At 39.3% G+C, this 21594-nt stretch overlaps 1 protein-coding gene across 1 annotated transcript in view; it reads left to right on the top strand.

The window, feature by feature from the left end:
- smad5 (SMAD family member 5) overlaps window positions 1-21594 on the top strand; it is a 59231-nt gene that overhangs the window by 32517 nt on the left and 5120 nt on the right. The window contains exons 2-7 of the mRNA XM_062045283.1: window positions 4924-5144; window positions 5218-5714; window positions 14958-15254; window positions 18888-18995; window positions 20596-20817; window positions 20883-21139. Of these exons, the coding sequence (XP_061901267.1) occupies window positions 5312-5714; window positions 14958-15254; window positions 18888-18995; window positions 20596-20817; window positions 20883-21139 (1287 nt within the window). The 5' untranslated portion in view covers window positions 4924-5144; window positions 5218-5311. The remainder of the gene's footprint in view (window positions 1-4923; window positions 5145-5217; window positions 5715-14957; window positions 15255-18887; window positions 18996-20595; window positions 20818-20882; window positions 21140-21594) is intronic.

The following is a 21594-nucleotide window of genomic DNA, read 5'->3' as shown; positions in this document are numbered from 1 at the left end:
GTTTGCAAAAAAAAATTAAGTTTATGAGTTTGAACATCAAATATCTTGTCTTTGTAGTGCATTCAATTGAATATGGGTTGAAAAGGATTTGCAAATCATTGTATTCCGTTTATATTTACATCTAACACAATTTCCCAACTCATATGGAAACGGGGTTTGTAGTTCTAGAGCAGGGGTGTCAAACTCAAATACAGACTGGGCCAAAATTTAAAACTGAACAAAGCCGCGGGCCAAGGTTGAACAAATTAACCTTTAACGTACTCTACAAGCTATCGTCACGTCCGCTTTTCATCCATTCTAACATCGTTCAGACCCAGTCACAAGATATGTGCGGCTTCTGTACGCACACACGAGCGAATGCAACACATACTTCATCAACAGCGATACTGGTTACACTGAGGGTGCCAGTATAAAAAACTTTAACACTGTTAGAAATATACGCCACACTGTGAATCCACACCAAACAAGAATGACAAACACATTTCGGGAGAACATCCGCACCGTAACACAACATAAACACAACATAACAAATACCCAGAATCCTTTGCAGCACTAACTCTTCCGGGACGCTACAAAATACACCCCCGCTACCACCAAACCTCCCCCACACACACACACACACCTTGTAGCGTCCCGGAAGAGTTAGTGCTGTAAAGGGTTCTGGTTTGGTGTGGAATCACAGTGTGGCGTATATTTCTAACAGTGTTAAAGTGTTTTATTCGGCTACCCTCAGTGTAACCTGTATCGCTGTTGATGAAGTATGCGTTGCATTCTAATGTGTGTGCGTGCAGAAGCCGCACATGTTATGTGACTGGGCCAGCACTCGTTGGGCTGGCTGGCTGGCGTTTGGAAGACTACCGGGAGGATCGGCGGCTAGCTTTAGTGTTGATTTGATATCGCCTCAAGGGCCAAGTGAAATTACACGGCGGGCCAAATTTGGCCCGCGGGCCAGAGTTTGACACCCATGTTCTAGAGTATCTATTTGTAGCCAGCAAGAAGTTGCATTTTTGACGTGACAGATTGTAAACAGAGGTCCAACATAAGTAGTAGTATATTACCCAAGGAGGAGTGGCTACAATATAGAGTTGCCAAATGGTAACATTGTCTGAGGTCTTTGCATGCATTTTATAGAATTTTATATTACATTTTCAATGATAATGTTGTGTCAATGATAAAAAACAAAAAATATTTTTAAAATCACGATTTACTGTTAATTGAAATATATTTATTTGCACTTTCTATTTTAAACAAATAGTATGTAAACTTGTCTTTCATTTAAAAATTAAACTAGAAAAATAATTAATAATGAAAAATTTTTTACAAAGGGCTAAATAAAAGAAATATGCCATTGCAGAGTGCGACGATAAAGTGCAAACAAGTGATAAAATTAAATTATGCACAAAAGGCACATACAAAGGAACACATTCATTGTACTGCTCACAGAATATATAGGACATGTCTTTGGCCAAATGAAACATTATTACATCTGTTATTTTAGCGTGTCTTTGAGAGGTAGATGGATACGGGATCCCTCTGTGCATGGCTGATGTTTTGGGCATCTGTGTTTTAGGTAACCCTGCTTTTGTAGCTATTCGTAGGGATTTTGCGCCGGTTGCAGGCGGCCCGCTCCGTTAGCAACCAACTTTATAGCGCGGGCAAATTATGGCGTTTGAGAAAAGAAGGTAAGTGTTGTTAATGCCTAATGTGTCTCCGCAAACCGATAATTTGTTTGATTGTGCAGACCAACGCAGCTTTGCCGTGCAACATGTGCCATTTGTTGTTGGCTCGTCCGCGTGGTAGCATTTCCGGGTTTTGGGAAACAAGCTTGAGTGCCTAAACAAGCTTGAGTGCCTGAAGAACAGAAAGACATGCGGCTGTGTTCCGGGGTTAAAATGCATGCCTGTTGGTACCCTGTGGGTGACTCTGCGGGAGGGAAGGGCACCGGTGTAATAAAGCATTTATTTTTCTTAATCCTTGAGGGAGCTACTGGCTGATCTACCTTCAACCATTGTTAACCTCTTCCTTGCTATTATGAGTCCACTGTCTGACTGTTGGTTGTGAACGTACTTGGTTTGAAATGCAGCAGAACCTGTTTTTTAAAGGCCTACTGAAACCCACTACTACCAACCACGCAGTCTGATAGTTTATATATCAATGATGAAATCTTAACATTGCAACACATGCCAATACAGCCGGGTTAACTTATAAAGTGCAATTTTAAAATTCCCGCCACACTTCCGGTTGAAAAACCCATTTGGATATGATTTATGCGCGTGACGTCACAAAAGCAACGGAAGTGGTTGGACCCCGTCGGACCCGATAGAAAAGCCTCTTGTTTTCTTCGACAAAATTCCACAGTATTCTGGACATCTGTGTTGGTGAATCTTTTGCAATTTGTTTAATGGACAATGGAGACTGCAAATAAGAAAGTTGTAGGTGCGATCGGTGGAGCGGCGGACTACAGCAACACCAACACCAGGAGGTTGTGTTGTGTTTTGAGCAGGATAGCCGACGCACTACGGTGAGTCTAGCTTTGGCTTCCAAACATTTGATCGCTTGCCCGTACGTGTGTGTCGATATGTGCATGTCACGTACGTAACTTTGGGGAAATATGTTTCTTGCCGACTCTGATGGCGGCCGGGGTGTCGTCAAAAGCGTACAACGCCCGCCGCCGCATCCAAGTTAGCTTCTGTTTTTTTTAGCTTCGCCAAGCTGAATATTATTAATCGTGTATTTACATGTTCATGGTTTAATAGTATTATTGATCTTCTGTCTCTCCATCCAGTCAGGGTTTTTTTTATTTAGTTTCTATCTGCATTTGAGACTGATGCTATCACGTTGGCTACGTAGCTAGGTCAGCTTCTATTTTTTTAGCTTCGCAAAGCTGAATATTATTAATCGTGTATTTACATGTTCAGTCACTGTGAATGTCCATTTCGCGTTCTCGACTCTCATTTTCAAGAGGATATAGTATTTGAGATGGTTTAAAATACAAATCTGTGATACACAATAGAAAAAGGAGAGAGTGTGGAATCCAATGAGCCAGCTTGTACCTAAGTTACGGTCAGAGCGAAAAAAGATACGTCCATCACTGCCTCTCAAGTCCTTCACTGTAACGTTCCTCGTCTACGAATCTTTCATCCTCGTTCAAATTAATCGGTCCGAATCTCTCTCGCTCCATTGTAAACAACGGGGAATTGTGAGGAATACTAGCTCCTGTGACGTCATGCTACTTCCGGTACAGGCAAGGCTTTTTTTATCAGCGAGCAAAAGTTGCGAACTTTATCGTCGATTTTCTCTACTAAATCCTTTCAGCAAAAATATGGCAATATCGCGAAATGATCAAGTATGACACATAGAATGGATCTGCTATTCCCGTTTAAGTAAAAACATTTCATTTCAGTAGGCCTTTAAATGTTAATATCACTGATGATCACTCATTTAATCGACGCTGCCAAAATCGTGATCACGATTATAATTTGATTAATTGTGCAGCCCTAGTGCATCGGTACCACGGGAAGTCAAAAGTCGAGGCTTTTTTGTATCGTTACAATGAAACTCCTCAGGTGGGAAAACACCAACTTTCTAGTATGTGTATATGCAGAATCAATTTGTCAAGTATGGAATAGTAAATAGGAAAACAGAATAGATAGTGGTCCTGTCTGTAAATAGAATGTAAAAACAATGAGACCAAACCAAATAGCCCAGTTCAGCACAGTTGTTAAAATGTTTGACTTGTACCGGTACATAGATTTTAAGATGCATTTTAACTCATAATAATACAAACATTTCTTGCATTGAACAAATAGAGCTCAGTTTACCGAGTCAAATTCCTTTTGCGTTTAACCTACTTGGCCTATAAATCTGATTCTGATTTCCGGTTTTTCTCATTACGTTCTGCATTTTTTATTCAATGTTTAAATGTTTTGCTGTTCTATGTTTATTTAATTTTTTTACAATGTGCTACGGGCCCTTAAGAAAAAAAAAAGGAGCCGTGTTCCACAAATGGCCTGTGGGCTGCACTTTCAACAGTACTGGTTTATGTATGTAGTTCACCAAGAAGGCAAAGTTTTGGGTAAGTGTCTCTCTAAGCTTGCTCCAAGCAAATTTCAAGCTTTTGGACATAGTGAATTTGTGCACGCAATGCATCATGGTGGTAATGCACATTACATACTCCCAGGGCTTGTGGACACTTGTAATTAGTTACTGATTAAATGTACAACGCAAAATACAACGCTGAATCCACTTACCCTTTCCTCTGCGTAGGTGACAGAAGCGCATTGGACCACATTAACTGTTGTCATGCTGTTATCTTTGCCATTGAAATAAACGATTTCTCGAGGCAGAGAAAATGACTTAATTATTTGTAATCAAGTTACTGAAATTACTCGAGGTGTCGTTTCAATGAATTCTGCATTCTGAAAAATTTAAAGAATGCGAGAGGCTACTTTCATACATTGTGTACATTAAAAAATTGTCAAAACCAATTCAATTAATATACTCAACTATTTAGAAAAACATTATCTTAGCTTTTGCGTTATAGGTGACAAAGCAAATAGTTGGTAGTTTTGCATCTAAAATACCTCATTAATAATGAATTTGTTTAATTTTTAGAACATGTCAGGGGATTAAAAAAAATGTAGCTCTGCGATGAAAATGGCCCAGAGGCTTCACTTTGGACACCCCTAATTTGCACTTATTTTTACCAACATATTTTGTAACTAAAATGTCTGTTGATCAAATGCGAAAATGTTAACATTTTATTGAGTGTTACATGCAGTATTTCAAGTCAAAGCATATGTTGTAACATAACGTACCAAAAAATGTTTACATGTTGATGCTAAAAAGCACACAAAAGGATGAATCAGTTATTTGTTGTTAGTAAACAATATGTTGCTGACTTGAGTTCATTGTGTTTTTCAGACATCTGATGGATTAAAAAGTGAGTTCCATTTTTTTGAAGATCAATCCCTTTTGGACAGCAGTGCTGATCGTCACGCTTGCTCACCACACCCATTCCCTCCATCGGTGTTTGTGAACCCACTCCGGACAGCTTGCAGCAGGGTCTTTCCTGAGCAGCAGCAGCTGCGTCCTGCTTGCTGACTCTTCTCCCTGCCCCACTTCCTGTGCTTGGTCAGAACAGGGTAGAGCCTCCCCTATTCTTCCCCACCTCATCTCAAACGCTGAATTAATTGTTCACATTAATTGTACACTCAGGACTACTGAAAGTAATCAAGGAGGGCCTCTTGACCCCTCAGCAGTGGGCAGTCTCCACTGACGTCCTCCCTGTCAACCTTCACTAGTCTCAAGCATGACTTCCATGTCCAGTCTATTTTCCTTCACAAGTCCAGCAGTAAAACGCCTGCTTGGCTGGAAGCAGGGAGATGAAGAAGAGAAATGGGCAGAAAAGGCAGTGGACGCTCTTGTAAAAAAGCTAAAGAAGAAGAAAGGGGCAATGGAGGACCTGGAAAAAGCCCTGAGCTGCCCCGGGCAGCCCAGCAAATGTGTTACCATTCCGAGATCACTGGACGGCCGGCTACAGGTTTCTCACCGCAAAGGTCTGCCACATGTCATCTATTGCCGGGTGTGGCGGTGGCCAGACCTCCAGTCTCACCATGAGCTCAAGCCCCTGGAGGTGTGCGAGTATCCATTTGGCTCCAAACAGAAAGAGGTCTGCATCAACCCGTATCACTACAAGCGAGTGGAGAGTCCTGGTAGGTACTTTCTTTCTCTTGTCTTTATACAACTGCTTTTTGCATTCGGAATATGGTTTTCCTTTTCACTGAACAATTTTAATCATTTATAGCTGGAATAAGAATTGTAACACACACTAGAGATCAGCCAAATTTGTTTTTTCAGGGCTGATACCGATTATTAGTAGTCAAGCAGGCCGATAACCGATATTTGGAGACAATATTAATTTTCAGTAAATGTTAGCTAACATGACTAGTATACGTCAGTAAACAGCTGGACAAGGCTTTAAGTTTTTTATTCACATTTTTTCAAGGAAACGTCTGACAAATGGCGACATGTTTTATGCAGCGCTAATGTTTCTTTTATCACCCTAAAACATCAGGGGATTTTTACAAACACTTTTATTACATGTGTCTAATACAGCGGGTCAGAGGAGCATCAACAATTGCATTTCAAAATATGGGAAATCTATTGGGGACACCGCTCACAGCTCGAAGGTCTTGGGTTCATTTCCCAGGCTCGATGTCTTTCTGCGTGGAGATTACTTGTGTGAAGTTGGCCCTTCGCAAAATTCTGTTGAAATTGTCATTCGTTTGTGCTGGTTTGTCCCGTTGAAATGGTTGCTTGTGCTGTTTTCGTTTCTGAGTTATTAAAGATTGTTTTATAGGCAGCCATGCCCCAATATTCCAAATTAAGGCAAAATAGTTTTATTCGTTTGTGATGCAAACATTTTTGGTCCAACAATTATAGTGGTGTCCCAATTACTCTTTGCATATAGGGGTAGTGGGCATTATAGGGGAGAGGGGGTATGAATCGAGCCCTTCAGAGCGAGGGTTTACAGGTGTTGACTTGCCCAGGGAGGACCAGAGAGAATTCCCCGATTTCTGCATAAGTTATGTAATATTATTACACGTTAGTTTGTAATGCTAGGCAGCTAACCACGCTAGCTAACGATAAATAAAATACTGATAAAAAGCTTGCAAATGTGAAAACTTTAACGTTACATAACTTAAAAAAACTCACAAACAAAAACAGTCGTAGATGGCGGCTTCTTCTTTGTGTAGTTATTTGTTTATTAATCAACCGAAGCATGATGAGTGATTAAAAAAACAATCTCAACCATTAATTCCGTTGTAATGGTCGGACTAGGGTTGTACGGTCCACTGCTATTTATAAAGTACTGCAGTACTAATGAATTAAAAAAGGGACTACTGCCTTTGAAAAATACCGGTACTTTTTTTTCATACACAATTGCTGCCGTGCGGCGGAAAAGTTGTTGAGTGGTAGCATGTTGAGTGAGTCAGCGCCCACACACAGAGGGTATACAAGCAGAAACAGTGTGTTGAGGAAGAATGGCAAAAAATGGTAAGGGTACAAATATATTGGTATCGGGACAACCCTTGTTTGGACGTATGTGGCAACGTAACTATGTAGTCGCTTACATGCCCGAGCATAAACTATGCAGTAATGTAGCAAGTGGGGTCCCAATTCCTATGGCAGTTTACAAAGCTGCACCTCTTGTTTCATTTCAATGGTGTAGTGGTATTGAGTGAGGGTGAACATTGCGATTGGGCCTAAATTGTCCCTAATGTGTGGATGGTAGTCTGTCTATCCGTGTTGGCCTTGCGATGAGGTGGCAAATTGTGCAGGGTTTACCTTGTCTTTCGCCCGAGTACAGCTGGGATTGGCTCCATAATTGACAATGAGAATATTTTTTATTCTTTTTTTTTTTTAAAGGGCTCAAGTAAAAAGAGCTGGTGCTTAAGCAGTGGTTATTACTATCTACTTCACTAGTAATGTTTTAAAATACTAATAAATACGGGTATAATGTATGTCTATTATATCTGTAAAAAAGCCGATACGATATACGCCAAGATACCAAATATCGACCCCGATAATCGGTCGATCTCTAACACACACCCACTCATTTTTTCCGTTACTGCATAACAGCGAATCCTAACTTGATTAGAGATATGCACATCATGCAGCTGGCATCTAAATGCACACAAGCCACAAATCTGACTTGCACGGAAAATCAATATCACTTGCTCTTTTAGAGTCTGATTTGATTACGTGCCTGAGAGACTCAGAGGGTGTGGCATCAGAGAAGGACTTTATAAATGTATCAACCTCTCCGACTAAGTGCACAGCCCTTTCTCTCACTCCTCATCATTACTCATCATCTTTACTTGGATGATATCAATAATCAAATGTATGATCAGAATGCTTTTTCTTGCTGTCAGCCCTTCTGCTCAGTCAATGCCCTTACAGTGATGTTGCCAGGTATGCGCCCTTTGTTCCTGACTCATTCAAATCTGAATGGACAGTAAATTCACTATATGCACCAAATTTTCCCATGAAAATCGATACATTGTGTACTACAACTTGTTTGTTCAAAAAAAATTGTAAATTAAAAAATTCATAAAATTTGTTGTCGCCAAATTAATTCGTCAATAATAGTCAGTGACTTTATCGCTTGTGTTTTTCTAGATTGAAACAAATACGTGTGTGATAGCACGACCAGTAAGCAGAAAGAAAAATGTGAAAACGAAACACGTTAAAGACAGAAATACTGTGTTCAATTAGCGAAGCCGACCTTGCTTTTCATGGCAGTACATTTGTTATGCGGGAGAATTTAAAGCAGAGATGTCTGGAAGATGCGGTCGCTGACTCTCCTCTGTAAGAAATAGCTTGTTAGGTAACACAAGCGAGACAGACTTGTGTGTGTGAACTAGCTTAAACTATCCTTTTAGCCAAAGTCCGCCAGCTAAACTTTTCCTACATGCTGTTCTGTGCAGCTTTCTAAACACATCAGAAAATGTTTTTTTTGTTTTTGAGGAAGCTATAGCTTTGGTGTTTTGTTGTTACTTTTATTTTGACTGTCCTTGTCTACTTTAAAAAAATACTTCTTTGTTTTTATGGCTAAATTAGAGCCACTGAATGTGTATTTTAAAAAATCAGATTAGTTGACTAAAAATGTATATTGTCGATGACTAGTCAAATATCAAAATAGTCGTTAATGTGAATACATATGTGTGTGTGTGTGTATGTATATGTATATATATATATATATATATATATATATATATATATATATATATATATATATATGTGTGTGTGTATTTATATGTATGTGTGTGTGTATATATACATATATACACATACATATATATGTGTGTGTGTATATATATATATATATATATATATATATATATATATATATATATATATATATATATATATATATATATATATGTGTGTGTGTGTGTGTGTGTGTGTGTGTGTGTGTGTGTGTGTGTGTGTGTGTGTGTGTGTGTGTGTGTGTGTGTGTGTGTGTATATACATATATGTATGTATGTATATATATATTAGGGCTGCAACAACTAATCGATTAAATCGATTATAAAAATAGTTGGCGATTAATTTAGTCATCGATTCGTTGGATCTATGCTGCCTCTGCGCAGATTAATCGATTATCAAATTAGTTGCAGCCCTAATATATATGTGTGTGTGTGTGTGTGTGTGTGTGTGTGTGTGTGTGTGTGTGTGTGTGTGTGTGTGTGTGTGTGTGTGTGTGTGTGTGTGTGTGTGTGTGTGTGTGTGTGTGTGTGTGTGTGTGTGTACCGTATTTTTCGGACTATAAGTTGCAGTTTTTTTCATAGTTTGGCATGTGCTTTATATAGGCAATCAAACATGCAAAATAGTTTCCTTGGCTCGTTAGTGCGTGCTGATTTTAGAAAAAATGGAGACTTCACTGCACATGTAATACATCACCATGTTGCTGAACATGTTATAATTCTATGAGGGTTGGCTTTTAATAATGTTCCCAGGGCTCTGTGTACGTGCAGGCTGGTTTTAAAGATAATGTACGTGTCATTGTACGTCTAAAGTATATCCAAATAAACACAATATGAGGTGTAATGCTGCACCAAGTCAGCTATTGCTGCTTTTTTCAGGCTTCTGAGTGGACAAAATGTGCATGACAGCATGTGTATGTGTTTGACATAGACAATTTTGAAACTACACTTGTGTGGATGGAGATTGTTTTAACCCCAAATATGTTTTTGAAACTCTACGTGTTCGTGTTGACGTGGCCTTAATGGCACTACCTAATCTACTTTTTATGTTTGATATAATGAAAACTGTTCTCATTGTTTTGTTTTTGATACTAAGAATGTAGTTTTATTTTACCTTTCTCACGGAATATTAATTTTGAACTAATTTTATATATATGTGATTTAATCTCAAACATGTTATGATGGCAAAATGAACATTGATTACTATTTTGCATGCAAAGAATGCAATGCATTCTTAAAATTGAAAACTGTTGTCGTCAATATTAAGTGGTTTGTCTTTTTATATTGTTTATGTATTGTTGGCAGGTTGAAAACAGCTCAGCGGATTTGCGTGGAGAAACAACCGTTTAAACAGCACTGTATGATAACCATCAAAAACGCACGAGAGACAAGAACTTCGTTTATGCGGTCACACCACCCAGCACATAGGGCTGTGAGCACACCTGTCTTTATTAGCACACACAAATTGACACAATCAACCACGGACGCATTTCAGCTGTGCGTGTCAGCCTTCAATAATGAAAACAGGTGTTTAAAAAAATTAAAGACAATTACCGGTAGGCCAAACGCAATAATTGAGGGCACATCTCAACATGTATAATTAAACCTTAACCAAGCAAAGATATTGCTCCGCCCGGCTGCACCAAATAATAATATAAATCCATTTAATAAAGTCAAAATACAAATAAGGCAACAAGAGAAGTATCCCACACTTCTCTTTTGTAAAGTACATTTGTACAGCCAGTATGGGCATACATCAACAATATGATTTGCCTGAGAAGCTGGACAGGACAAAAAAATATATATATATATTTTTTTTTAATTCTTTTTTTTTTTTTTAAACCAAAGATATAATCTATTGGATTAATCGATTGGGATATTCGATAGAATACTCGATTACTAAAATATTCGATAGCTGTAACTCAAATATATATACTAAAAGATTTGTCAAGTGATTATTCGTCGGTTCAGCGCCCAAACGTATCGAACTATCGTGTGCTCCAGACATCATTCTACACGACAAAACAGATTGAAACTTGGAAAGCATGAAGGTCTACAACTTCTTTGTGTGTGGCTGGATGAATTAAATTGGTATCAAGACTCTCCCAGATAAATATGTATCGTTTTTGCTCGAGTAAGGTTGCATTTCATGATTGAACTTATTTTTTTTTTTTGCAAATCATTAATTTAGAATGTAATGGCAGCAACACATTGCAAAAAAAGTTGGCAGAGGGGCATTTTTACCACTGTGTTACATGGCCTTTCCTTTTAACAACACTCAGTAAACGTTTGGGAACTGAGGAGACCCATTTTTGAAACTTTTCAGGTGGAATTATTTCCCATTGTTGCTTGGTGTACAGCGTAAGTTGTTCAACAGTCCGGGGTCTCTGTTGTGGTATTTTAGGCTTCATAATGCACCACACATTTTCAATGGGAGACAGGTCTGGACTACAGGCAGGCCAGTCTAGTACCCGCACTCTTTTACTATGAAGCCACGCTGTTGTAACACGTGTCTTGACATTGTTTTGCTGAAATAAGCAGGGGCGTCCATGATAACGTTGCTAGGATGGCAACATATGTTGCTCCAAAACCTGTATGTACCTTTCAGCATTAATGGTGCCTTCACAGATGTGTAAGTTACCCATGCCTTCGGCACTAATACACCCCTATACAATCACAGATGCTGGCTTTTGAACTTTGCGCCTATAACAATCCGGATGGTTATTTTCCTCTTTGTTCCGGAGGACACAACGTCCACAGTTTCCAAAAACAATTTGAGATGTGGACTCATCAGACCACAGAACACTTTTCCACTTTGCATCAGTCCATCTTAGATGAGATCGGGCCCAAGGAAGCCGGCGGCGTTTATGGGTGTTGTTGATAAATTGCTTTCGCTTTGCATAGTAGAGTTTTAACTTGCACTTACTGATGTAGCGACGAACTGTAGTTACTGACAGTGGTTTTCTGAAGTGTTCCTGAGCCAATGTGGTGATATCCTTTACACACTGATGTCGCTTTTTGATGCAGTACAGCCTGAGGGATCAAAGGTCCATAATATCATCGTTTACGTGCAGTGATTTCTCCCGATTCTCTGAACCTTTTGATGATATTACGGACCATAGATGGTGAAATCCCTAAATTCCCTCCAATAGCTCGTTGAGAAATGTTGTTCTTTTTTTTTTCTTTTTTTTTTTTAATGAATTTATTAATCAATCAACAAAACAATACACAACAATACCACAATAATGCAATCCAATTCCAAAACCAAACCCGTCCCAGCAATGTTAAGAATAACAACAAACAGAGCAATTGAGGACACACAAACATGACACTACATACAAATGTAGTGAAACAAAAATGAACATTATCGACAACAGCATCAATATTAGTAATAATTTCAAAATAGCAGTGATTAAAAAAAAACCTCATTGATATTATCATTAAAACATTAATAAAAAATAATTAAAAAGTTAAAAATTAACAATAGTGTCACAGTGGCCCACACCTGCATCACATCTCACAAGCTTGACAACACACTGTGTCCAGTATTTTCCACAAAGATATGTCATATTTTGGTTCATTTAATAGTTGAAACAAATTTAAATAATGGATCCCATATTCCAATATATGACTCATTGTTATCTAAACTAAATGCAGTTTGTTCTACTGATATTTCCATATCTTGTGTATACCAGTCAGTATGAGTTGGACTATCAACAGCTATCCATTTTTTAAATATTACCCTTTTTGTTATTATGCATATTGAAAGAAAAGCATTTTTACTCTTTGATGACACGTTACTAAATTGATGTAGATCCCCAAGAATACAAGTTTGCAGTGTCATTGGGATGTTTATATTAAGGAATGTGATTGCTTCTTTTGTTGTTTTCAACCATAACTCTTTTATTCTCTGACATTCCCACAGTAAATGTTGTTTTTGAACCGTTCGACAATTTGCCCATGCATTTGTTCACAAAGTGGTGAGCCTCGCCCCATCCTTGTTTGTGAATGACTGAGCATTTCATTGAAGCTGCTTTTATACCCAATCATAACACCCACTTGTTCCCAATTAGCCTGTTCACCTGTGGCATGTTCCAAATAAGTGTTTGATGAGCATTCCTCAACTTTCTCTGTCTTTTTTGCCACTTGTGCCAGCTTTTTTGAAACATGTTGCAGGCATCAAATTCCAAATAAGTTAATATTTGCAAAAAAAAGTTTTCCAGTTCGAACGTTAAGTATTTTGTCTTTGCAGTCTATTCAATTGAATATTGGTTGAAAAGGATTTGCAAATCATTGCATTCTGTTTTTATTTACAATTTACACATTGTGCCAACTTCACTGGTTTTGGGTTTTGTATTTTATTTCAATATATTCATCCATCCATCCATTTTCTACCGCTTAATCCCTTCGGGGTCGCGGGGGGCGCTGGATCCTATCTCAGCTACAATCGGGCGGAAGGTGGGGTACACCCTGGACAAGTCGTCACCTCATCACAGGGCCAACTCAGATAGACAGACAACATTCACACTCACATTGACACACTAGGGCCAATTTAGTGTTGCCAATCAACCTATCTCCAGGTGCATGTATTTAGAGGTGGGAGGAAGCCGGAGTACCCGGAGGGAACCCACGCAGTCACGGGGAGACATGCAAACTCCACACAGAAAGATCCAGAGCCCGGGATTGAATCCAGGACTGCTCAGGACCTTCGTATTGTGAGGCAGACGCACTAACCCCTCTTCCACCGTGCTTTGTATCAATATAAGATACAAAATTATAGTTTTAAATACTCCACAAAGTGGCTCACCACTTGTTGTTTGCCAAACCACAGCTGAGAAGCACTGATGTAAACAATTCATTAAAAATAATTCACCATCTGAAGATGTTGTTTAGTAAATGTTAACTTGAAATAAAAACACTGATGAGAAGCACTGATGTATATAATTAATCAACTGATTAAAAATAATTAAACATTTGAAAGTGATGGTAAGTAAATGTTAACTTGAAATATAAGTCTTATAAGATTCACTCCACCAATTATACTTTGTTTACTGCAGAATGTTTGTGATGACAAGCAAACAAACTAAATAATTTTGAGAGGGAAAAAAGTTGTTCTCTTAAACCCCACAAAACGTACCTAAAAAGAAGCAAAACCATGGCCCTAAAACCAGGCACGGCTCCTAGCATGGGTTACCTGTACTGTTGCACCTTTAGTAAACACATTTATAGATCTGAACAAAATGACAGTTGTCAGCTGTTAGCATATATTACCTCACTCAAACATGGTGAACATTTTTGTTACAAGATACTGGAGTAGTAAACCGTAGGGATGCGGTATGCTGTATACTGCACGGGACAATCAGCTTTAATATAAAAAAAAATGCTTTGGATATTTGTTATATATACCGGTAATCGAGATCGGACGATATGAAAACTTTTATCACTAAATAAAAGTACTTTCATAAATGTAATTAATTACTAGGAATTGTAATTGAGTTGCTTACAAAATATATATATAATATATTTGGCCTATGCAATTGAGGGAAGTTTCATATTGGGGCAGAGTGTGCGTGTGTGCCTTTTAAAAAGGGTGCCTGTTGCCATGTGACGTCAGCGCCCAGACAGAGCAGCAGCTCACGTGTCTGTGTTAGCTTAGAGGCCTAGTCTTTGATCAAATAGTCAAGTCTTTGGTTTCTTTAAGAATTGGGGAAAAATCATATTTTTTTGTGAGATTTTTAGGTGCATTGTTTAATTTTGACACTCAGCAGCTGGAAGGAAAACTTTTCCGTTGCCATTTTTTCAGACTACATCAAGTGCTACCACAATGTGCTGAATGGACAATCACTGAGAACTTTATAATGCTTTGTTCCTTTTAACAAACTTTCAAATTAACACTGAACTTGAACCATGTACTTGCTCACTTTAAAGGATACTCTTATCTTTAATGCAACCATCTTTTATTGCAGTTCTCTGCCATTTAGCATTATATAATGAGTGGGTTTTGGAAATGTGTGTGTGAATCAATCAATCAATCAATGTTTATTTATATAGCCCTAAATCACAAGTGTCTCAAAGGGATGAATAAATCTTGTATTTGACATTTTGTTAATGATAGCCCATAAACTGGTATTTTTTGTCTTTGAGTAATCCCTTTAAATGTTTCTTCCTATTCTTTGTTTGATCCAGTGCTCCCCCCTGTCTTGGTACCGCGACACAGCGAGTTCAATCCGCAGCACAGCTTGCTGGTACAGTTTCGCAACCTGACCCACAATGAGCCACACATGCCCCTGAACGCCACCTTTCCCGAGTCCTTCCAGCAACCACACAGCGGGGGCAGCAGCACGGGCGGAGGTGGTGGTGGTGGTGGAGGAGGGTCTTTCCCAATTTCTCCCAACTCTCCTTATCCTCCATCTCCAGCCAGCAGTGGTACTTACCCCAACTCTCCTGCCAGCTCGGGGCCCTCCAGTCCATTCCAGCTCCCAGGTAAATAAGCAATAAAATTGTTGACACAAGTATTGTCAAATGTGAGACGTTTTGTGGTTGCGTACTGGCATCAATTAACATTGTACAGAAGTATAAAGATAACTAGTTTACGTGGAATACATCGTTTTTTGTCGCTACTCTGATTTTTATTTTTGATAGTTTTTTGATCTTTATGATGTCTCTTAATTGTGAGGGAGACTCTTCTGATGGCAATGGGTCAAAGAAAATGAAAGCAAAAAGAGAATTAGGGATGCACAATATTTTTTTGCCCATACTCATACAGATAACTTCCTGCTTCTCAAGACCGATACCAATAACTCATTTATATCCATTATTCTGTTCTTTTATTTAAAATGCTCAGAAAGTGCAAAAATGCCAACCGACATTGGCTGCATACTTGGTCTAAGCTGCCATCATTGAGGGCTAAAGATGAAATGTTTGAACTCGGGTTGTCCCGATACCAATATTTTGGTACCGGTACAAAAATTTATTTTGATACTTTTCGATATTTTTTTAAACAAGGGCACCACAAAAATGGCATTATTGGCTTTTTTTTTTTTTTACAAAAAAAAGTTTATTTTTGCAATCCAAGAACAATTTTGTCCTTAAATAAAAATAGTGAACATACCAGACAACTTGTCTTTTAGTAGTAAGCAAACAAAGGCTCATAAATTGGGTGCTGACGTATTGTCATTTCCCATTCTGTTATTTTGTCAAAATGATGGACAAGCGGTAGAAAATTATTTATTAATCTACTTGTTCATTTACTGTTAATGTCTGGTTACTTTCTGTTTTAACATGTTCCATGGATGCTTTTCATTGGTTTTGGATGATATTACAAATTTGGGTATCGATCCGATACCAAGTAGTTACAGGATCATACATTGGTCATAATTTAAGTCCTTATGTGTCCAGGGACATGTTCCCTGAGTTTATAAACATAATGTAAATTACAAAAAAAACAAAAAAAGATTTTGTGATGATAAATATTGATGTAATCATAGTAGTATCGACTAAATACGGTCTTGTACTTAGTATCATTACAGTGGATGTCAGGTGTAGATCCACCCATGGCGTTTGTTTACATAGTGACGCGCCACACACCGGTGAGCTATTATATCCTCCTACGGTGTGTAGTGAAGCATGTTTAGCTATTCCTCGTCCTGCAGGGATGATACTTGTGAGAAACTTACTTTAATTGTCGCCAAGGAGGTGAGGATTAGTGATTTAGAAGTAGCTAACACACTGCCAACTGTGAATGGACGTTAGCCGCTAGCTAGTTAGCCATGCTTCAAAGCACCTCTTGCAGAGCGGCGTTGTAGTGTTATAGCTTCACCTTTATCGTTAGTTTTCAAGCCAAAATGCGTCCATTCTCCCTTTTCTGTCTACACACTGGGTCTGCCTGTAAGTACTCTGTGATTGTGCATTGCCAAACATGTTCCTCGTAAAACCAGCAATGTCACGGCGTGACTACGGCGCCCGGTCAGGCCCGTTAAATAAAAAAAGGGAAGCAGTATTCTTTAGAGGCGGTATAGTACCGTTTGATTAATTAGTATTGTGGTACTTAAATGAAGTGAAGTGAATTATATTTATATAGCGCTTTTCTCAAGTGACTCAAAGCGCTTTACATTGTGAAACCCAATATCTAAGTTACATCTTTAAATGCCTACTGAAATGATTTTTTTTTATTTAAACGGGGATAGCATATCCATTCTATGTGTCATACTTGATCATTTCGCGATATTGCCATATTTTTGCTGAAAGGATTTAGTAGAGAACATCGACGATAAAGTTCGCAACTTTTGGTCGCTGATAAAAAAAAAAGCCTTGCCTGTACCGGAAGTAGCGTGACGTCACAGGTTGAAAGGCTCCTCACATTTCCCCATTGTTTACACCAGCAGCGAGAGCGATTCGGACCGAGAAAGCGACGATTACCCTATTAATTTGTGCCAGGATGAACGGTTCGTGGATGAGGACGTGAGAGTGAAGGACTAGAGTGCAGTGCAGGACGCATCTTTTTTCGCTCTGACCGTAACTTAGGCACAAGCTGGCTCATTGGATTCCACACTCTCTCCTTTTTCTATTGTGGATCACTGATTTGTATTTTAAACCACCTGGGATACTATATCCTCTTGAAAATGCGAGTCGAGAACGCGAAATGGACATTCACAGTGACTTTTATCTCCACGACAATACATCGGCGAAGCACTTTAGCTACGGAGCTAACGTGATAGCATCGGGCTTAACTGCAGATAGAAACAAAAGAAATAAACCCCTGACTGGAAGGATAGACAGAAAATCAACAATACTATTAAACCATGGACCTGTAACTACACGGTTAATGCTTTCCAGCCTGGCGAAGCTTAACAATGCTGTTGCTAACGACGACATTGAAGCTAACTTAGCAACGGGACCTCACAGAGCTATGCTAAAAACATTAGCTATCCACCTACGCCAGCCAGCCCTCATCTGCTCATCAACACCCGTGCTCACCTGCGTTCCAGCGATCGACGGAGCGACAAAGGACTTCACCCGATCATCAATGCGGTTGGCGGCTAGCGTCAGATAGCGCGTCTGTTATCCAAGTCAAAGTCCTCCTGGTTGTGTTGCTGCAGCCAGCCGCTAATACACCGATCCCACCTACAGCTTTCTTCTTTGCAGTCTTCATTGTTCATTAAACAAATTGCAAAAGATTCACCAACACAGATGTCCAGAATACTGTGGAATTTTGCGATGAAAACCGAGCTTTTTGTATTGGATACAATGTGTCCGAATAGTTCCGTTTCAATGATTGACGTCACGCGCATACGTCATCATACATAGACGTTTTCAACCGGAAGTTTAGCGGGAAATTTAAAATTGCACTTTATAAGTTAACCCGGCCGTATTGGCATGTGTTGCAATGTTAAGATTGCATTATTGATATATAAACTATCAGACTGCGTGGTCGGTAGTAGTGGGTTTCAGTAGGCCTTTAAACCAGTGTGGGTGGCACTGGAAGCAGGTGGGTAAAGTGTCTTGCCCAAGGACACAACGGCAGTGATTAGAATGGCGAAGCGGGGATCGAACCTGCAGCCCTGAAGTTGCTGGTATGGCCACTCTACCAACCGAGCTATGCCGCCCACTATTACCAGTATACCCTAGTTTGAACATGTGAAATAATCTCCTCTGAAATGAACGTGTAAAATGTCCCCCCAAGCAGGTAGTATGATTCTATTAACCTAATCTAACTACTTTTAATTACTAAGGCGTGGAAGCCCCTGAGAATGTTAGTCTTTTTAAAATTATTTTTCTCTAACATGTTGACAACTGTTGTATACATTGCTCATCTTTACGTTGTAGGTTTTGCACTCTTATTACATTTCCTTGGTGTAGCCTTAAAAGTGGACATTAGCGTGAGTCAATATGGAGTCAAACAGCTCATATTGCATCTCTGTCGGGAATATTTGGCATGTGGCTGCTCTGCAAAACCTCGGACTTGTGAAATCTGACACCATTCTGTTGGATTGATAGTGATGATTGTTCAGATCCGGCATGCGTGAGTGCTTGTGCGTGCGTGCAACACACACTTTTAAACATTTACCAGCAGCAACAACTGGCTCATCCTCACTAACCGCTCCCTTCTTGTCGCAGCTGACACCCCGCCCCCAGCATACATGCCTCCTGATGAGCAGCTGGGCCAGGAGAGCCAGTCCATGGAGACAAGCAGTAGCCAAGTGCCACAGAACTTGGTCAGGGGAGGTGAGCAAAACAGTAGTCTGGACCTGTAAATTACACAGAGCAAGCATTGTACTGTAATAATAATGGAATAGATTTATGTAGCGCTTTTCAAGACATTCAAAGCGCTTTGCAGCGAGAACTGAGAACACCATCATTCATTCACTCAACAGTCACACATTTATGGTGGTGGTAAGTTACTTCTGCAGCCACAGCTGCCCTAAGGTAGACTCATTAGTGGTGGTGGTAAGCTACTTCTGTAGCCACAGCTGCCCTGAGGTAGACTGACGGAAAAGTGATGCCAATTTGCACCTAAAGCCTCTCTGACGACCACCAAATATTGATTCACATTCATACACCAGTGTGTATGAATCACATTGGGGGGAAAGTGGGGGTAGTGTCTTTCCCAAGGACACAGCGGCAGTGACTTGAATGGCAGAGGATAGATTTATACTAGGAAACACAAGTTTCTGGACAGCCGCTCTACCATCTGAGCCACACTGCATTTTAGGATATGCATTGTTTTAAACATGACTTGCATGTACACACTTCATTTGGAGCATCTGGACATTGTGAGTAGAAATGTCTCGATCCGGTATTAAAATCAGTCCAATGTCAGCAAAAAAGTAAGTATGTGATATTGGGATTATATGGGCTTGCATGTAAAATTTCTGATATAAGTGCTGCAGTACAAGCTGTCCTTCAGCACGTTTACTTGTTAACATCTAAATGTCCTCCAATAAGCACACATAGTTGGCCTTTTATTTTATTTTAGTCAAGTCATTCACAAAAGGTAAACATGGTATGGTAGGATGTACGCTACTACTAAGAGTTAGAAGCTACACAACAGCTAAGCACACAAGGTAAACATAAGTGTTCTTACCGTATTTTTCAGGAGTATAAGTCGCACCGGCCGAAAATTCATATTAAAGAAGGAAAAAAACATAAGTCGCACTGGAGTATAAGTCGCATTTTTGGGGGAAATTTATTTGATAAAACCCAACACCAAGAATAGACATTTGAAAGGCAATTTAAAATAAATAAAGAATAGTGAACAACAGGCTGAATAAGTGTACGTTATATGACTCATAAATAACCAACTGAGAATTTGCCTGGTATGTTAACGTAACATATTATGGTAAGAGTCATTCAAATAACTATAATATATAGAACATGCTATACGTTTACCAAACAATCTGTCACTCCTAATCGCTAAATCCGATGAAATCTTATACGTCTAGTCTCTTACGTGAATGAGCTAAATAATATTATTTGATATTTTACGGTAATGTGTTAATAATTTCATACATAAGTCGCTCCTGACTGAGTATAAGTCACAACCAAACTATGAAAAAAAACTGTGACTTATAGTCCGAAAAATACGGTACATAGTTATGCTTTAAAGATGCTGCATTTGCACATTTGACTCCAAAGCACAAGGGATTGTTTTCTTGTATTTACTCATTTGAGAATATAAGTTAAGTTAGAATAGAGAGCAACCAAACTTTTAAAATAAGGAATAGAAAATAAACAATATATAGGAACTACAGTGGAAACTCTAAAATCACTGTTCAACTGTTCATTCATTCTATTCCATCCTGTTCAACCTCCTGTATGTTGCTAGATGTGCAGCCTGTGGAGTATGAGGAGCCTAGCCACTGGTGCTCCATCGTCTACTATGAACTCAACAATCGTGTAGGCGAGGCTTACCATGCCTCGTCAACCAGTGTGCTCGTCGATGGCTTCACTGACCCTTCAAACAACAAGAACCGATTCTGCCTTGGACTCTTGTCCAACGTCAACCGCAACTCCACAATTGAGAACACCCGTCGGCACATCGGCAAAGGTGCGGCTACAAATTGTCAAGAGCTCAAGTCTATGTTCTGTCTGTCATATCTGTCTGTCCACCAGGTGTTCACCTGTACTACGTAGGAGGCGAGGTGTATGCCGAGTGCCTCAGTGACACCAGCATTTTTGTCCAGAGCCGTAACTGCAACTACCACCATGGCTTCCATCCTACAACAGTCTGCAAGATCCCCAGTGGCTGCAGCCTGAAGATTTTCAACAACCAGGAGTTTGCACAACTCCTGGCTCAGTCCGTCAACCATGGCTTTGAGGCCGTTTATGAGCTCACCAAAATGTGTACCATCCGTATGAGCTTTGTTAAGGTAAGATTGTTAGGATGAAAAGACAAACTCTTCTGTTTTCCCTGTTGAGAAGAAACCCTTAAAGGAGTCTTTATGATTGTTTTATACATTTGAAACACTTCCTTGTGGTCTACATAACATGTAATGGTGGTTCTTTGGTTTAAAATTGTGTTTAGATGATGTTTTACAGACCATCTTCAAGCCGCTTTCTGACAGTCTCTTCAGGATGCGCTGTTTTGTGTGGTCTTAATTATGTGCTTCCACTTCGACTGCATCTTCTCGTCAGCCATGTTGTAGTTTTTCACGCATCCATGTGGAGTCTGACAGTTCATATAAATTGGAACTATATGCTACTTTGTATTAGAAATGGCAATAACTGAAGATGCAAGTGCACGTGTGAGCCAGCTAACCATCGCCCATCTGTGACGTCATCGAAACAAAAATGGCATAAAACAACGGTGGCTAAGAAAGGTTAC

The sequence above is a fragment of the Entelurus aequoreus genome, linkage group LG04 (assembly GCF_033978785.1).
Source record: "Entelurus aequoreus isolate RoL-2023_Sb linkage group LG04, RoL_Eaeq_v1.1, whole genome shotgun sequence".
In the NCBI taxonomy this organism is placed as follows: domain Eukaryota; kingdom Metazoa; phylum Chordata; class Actinopteri; order Syngnathiformes; family Syngnathidae; genus Entelurus; species Entelurus aequoreus.
This window is presented reverse-complemented; position numbering and strand designations above follow the sequence as displayed.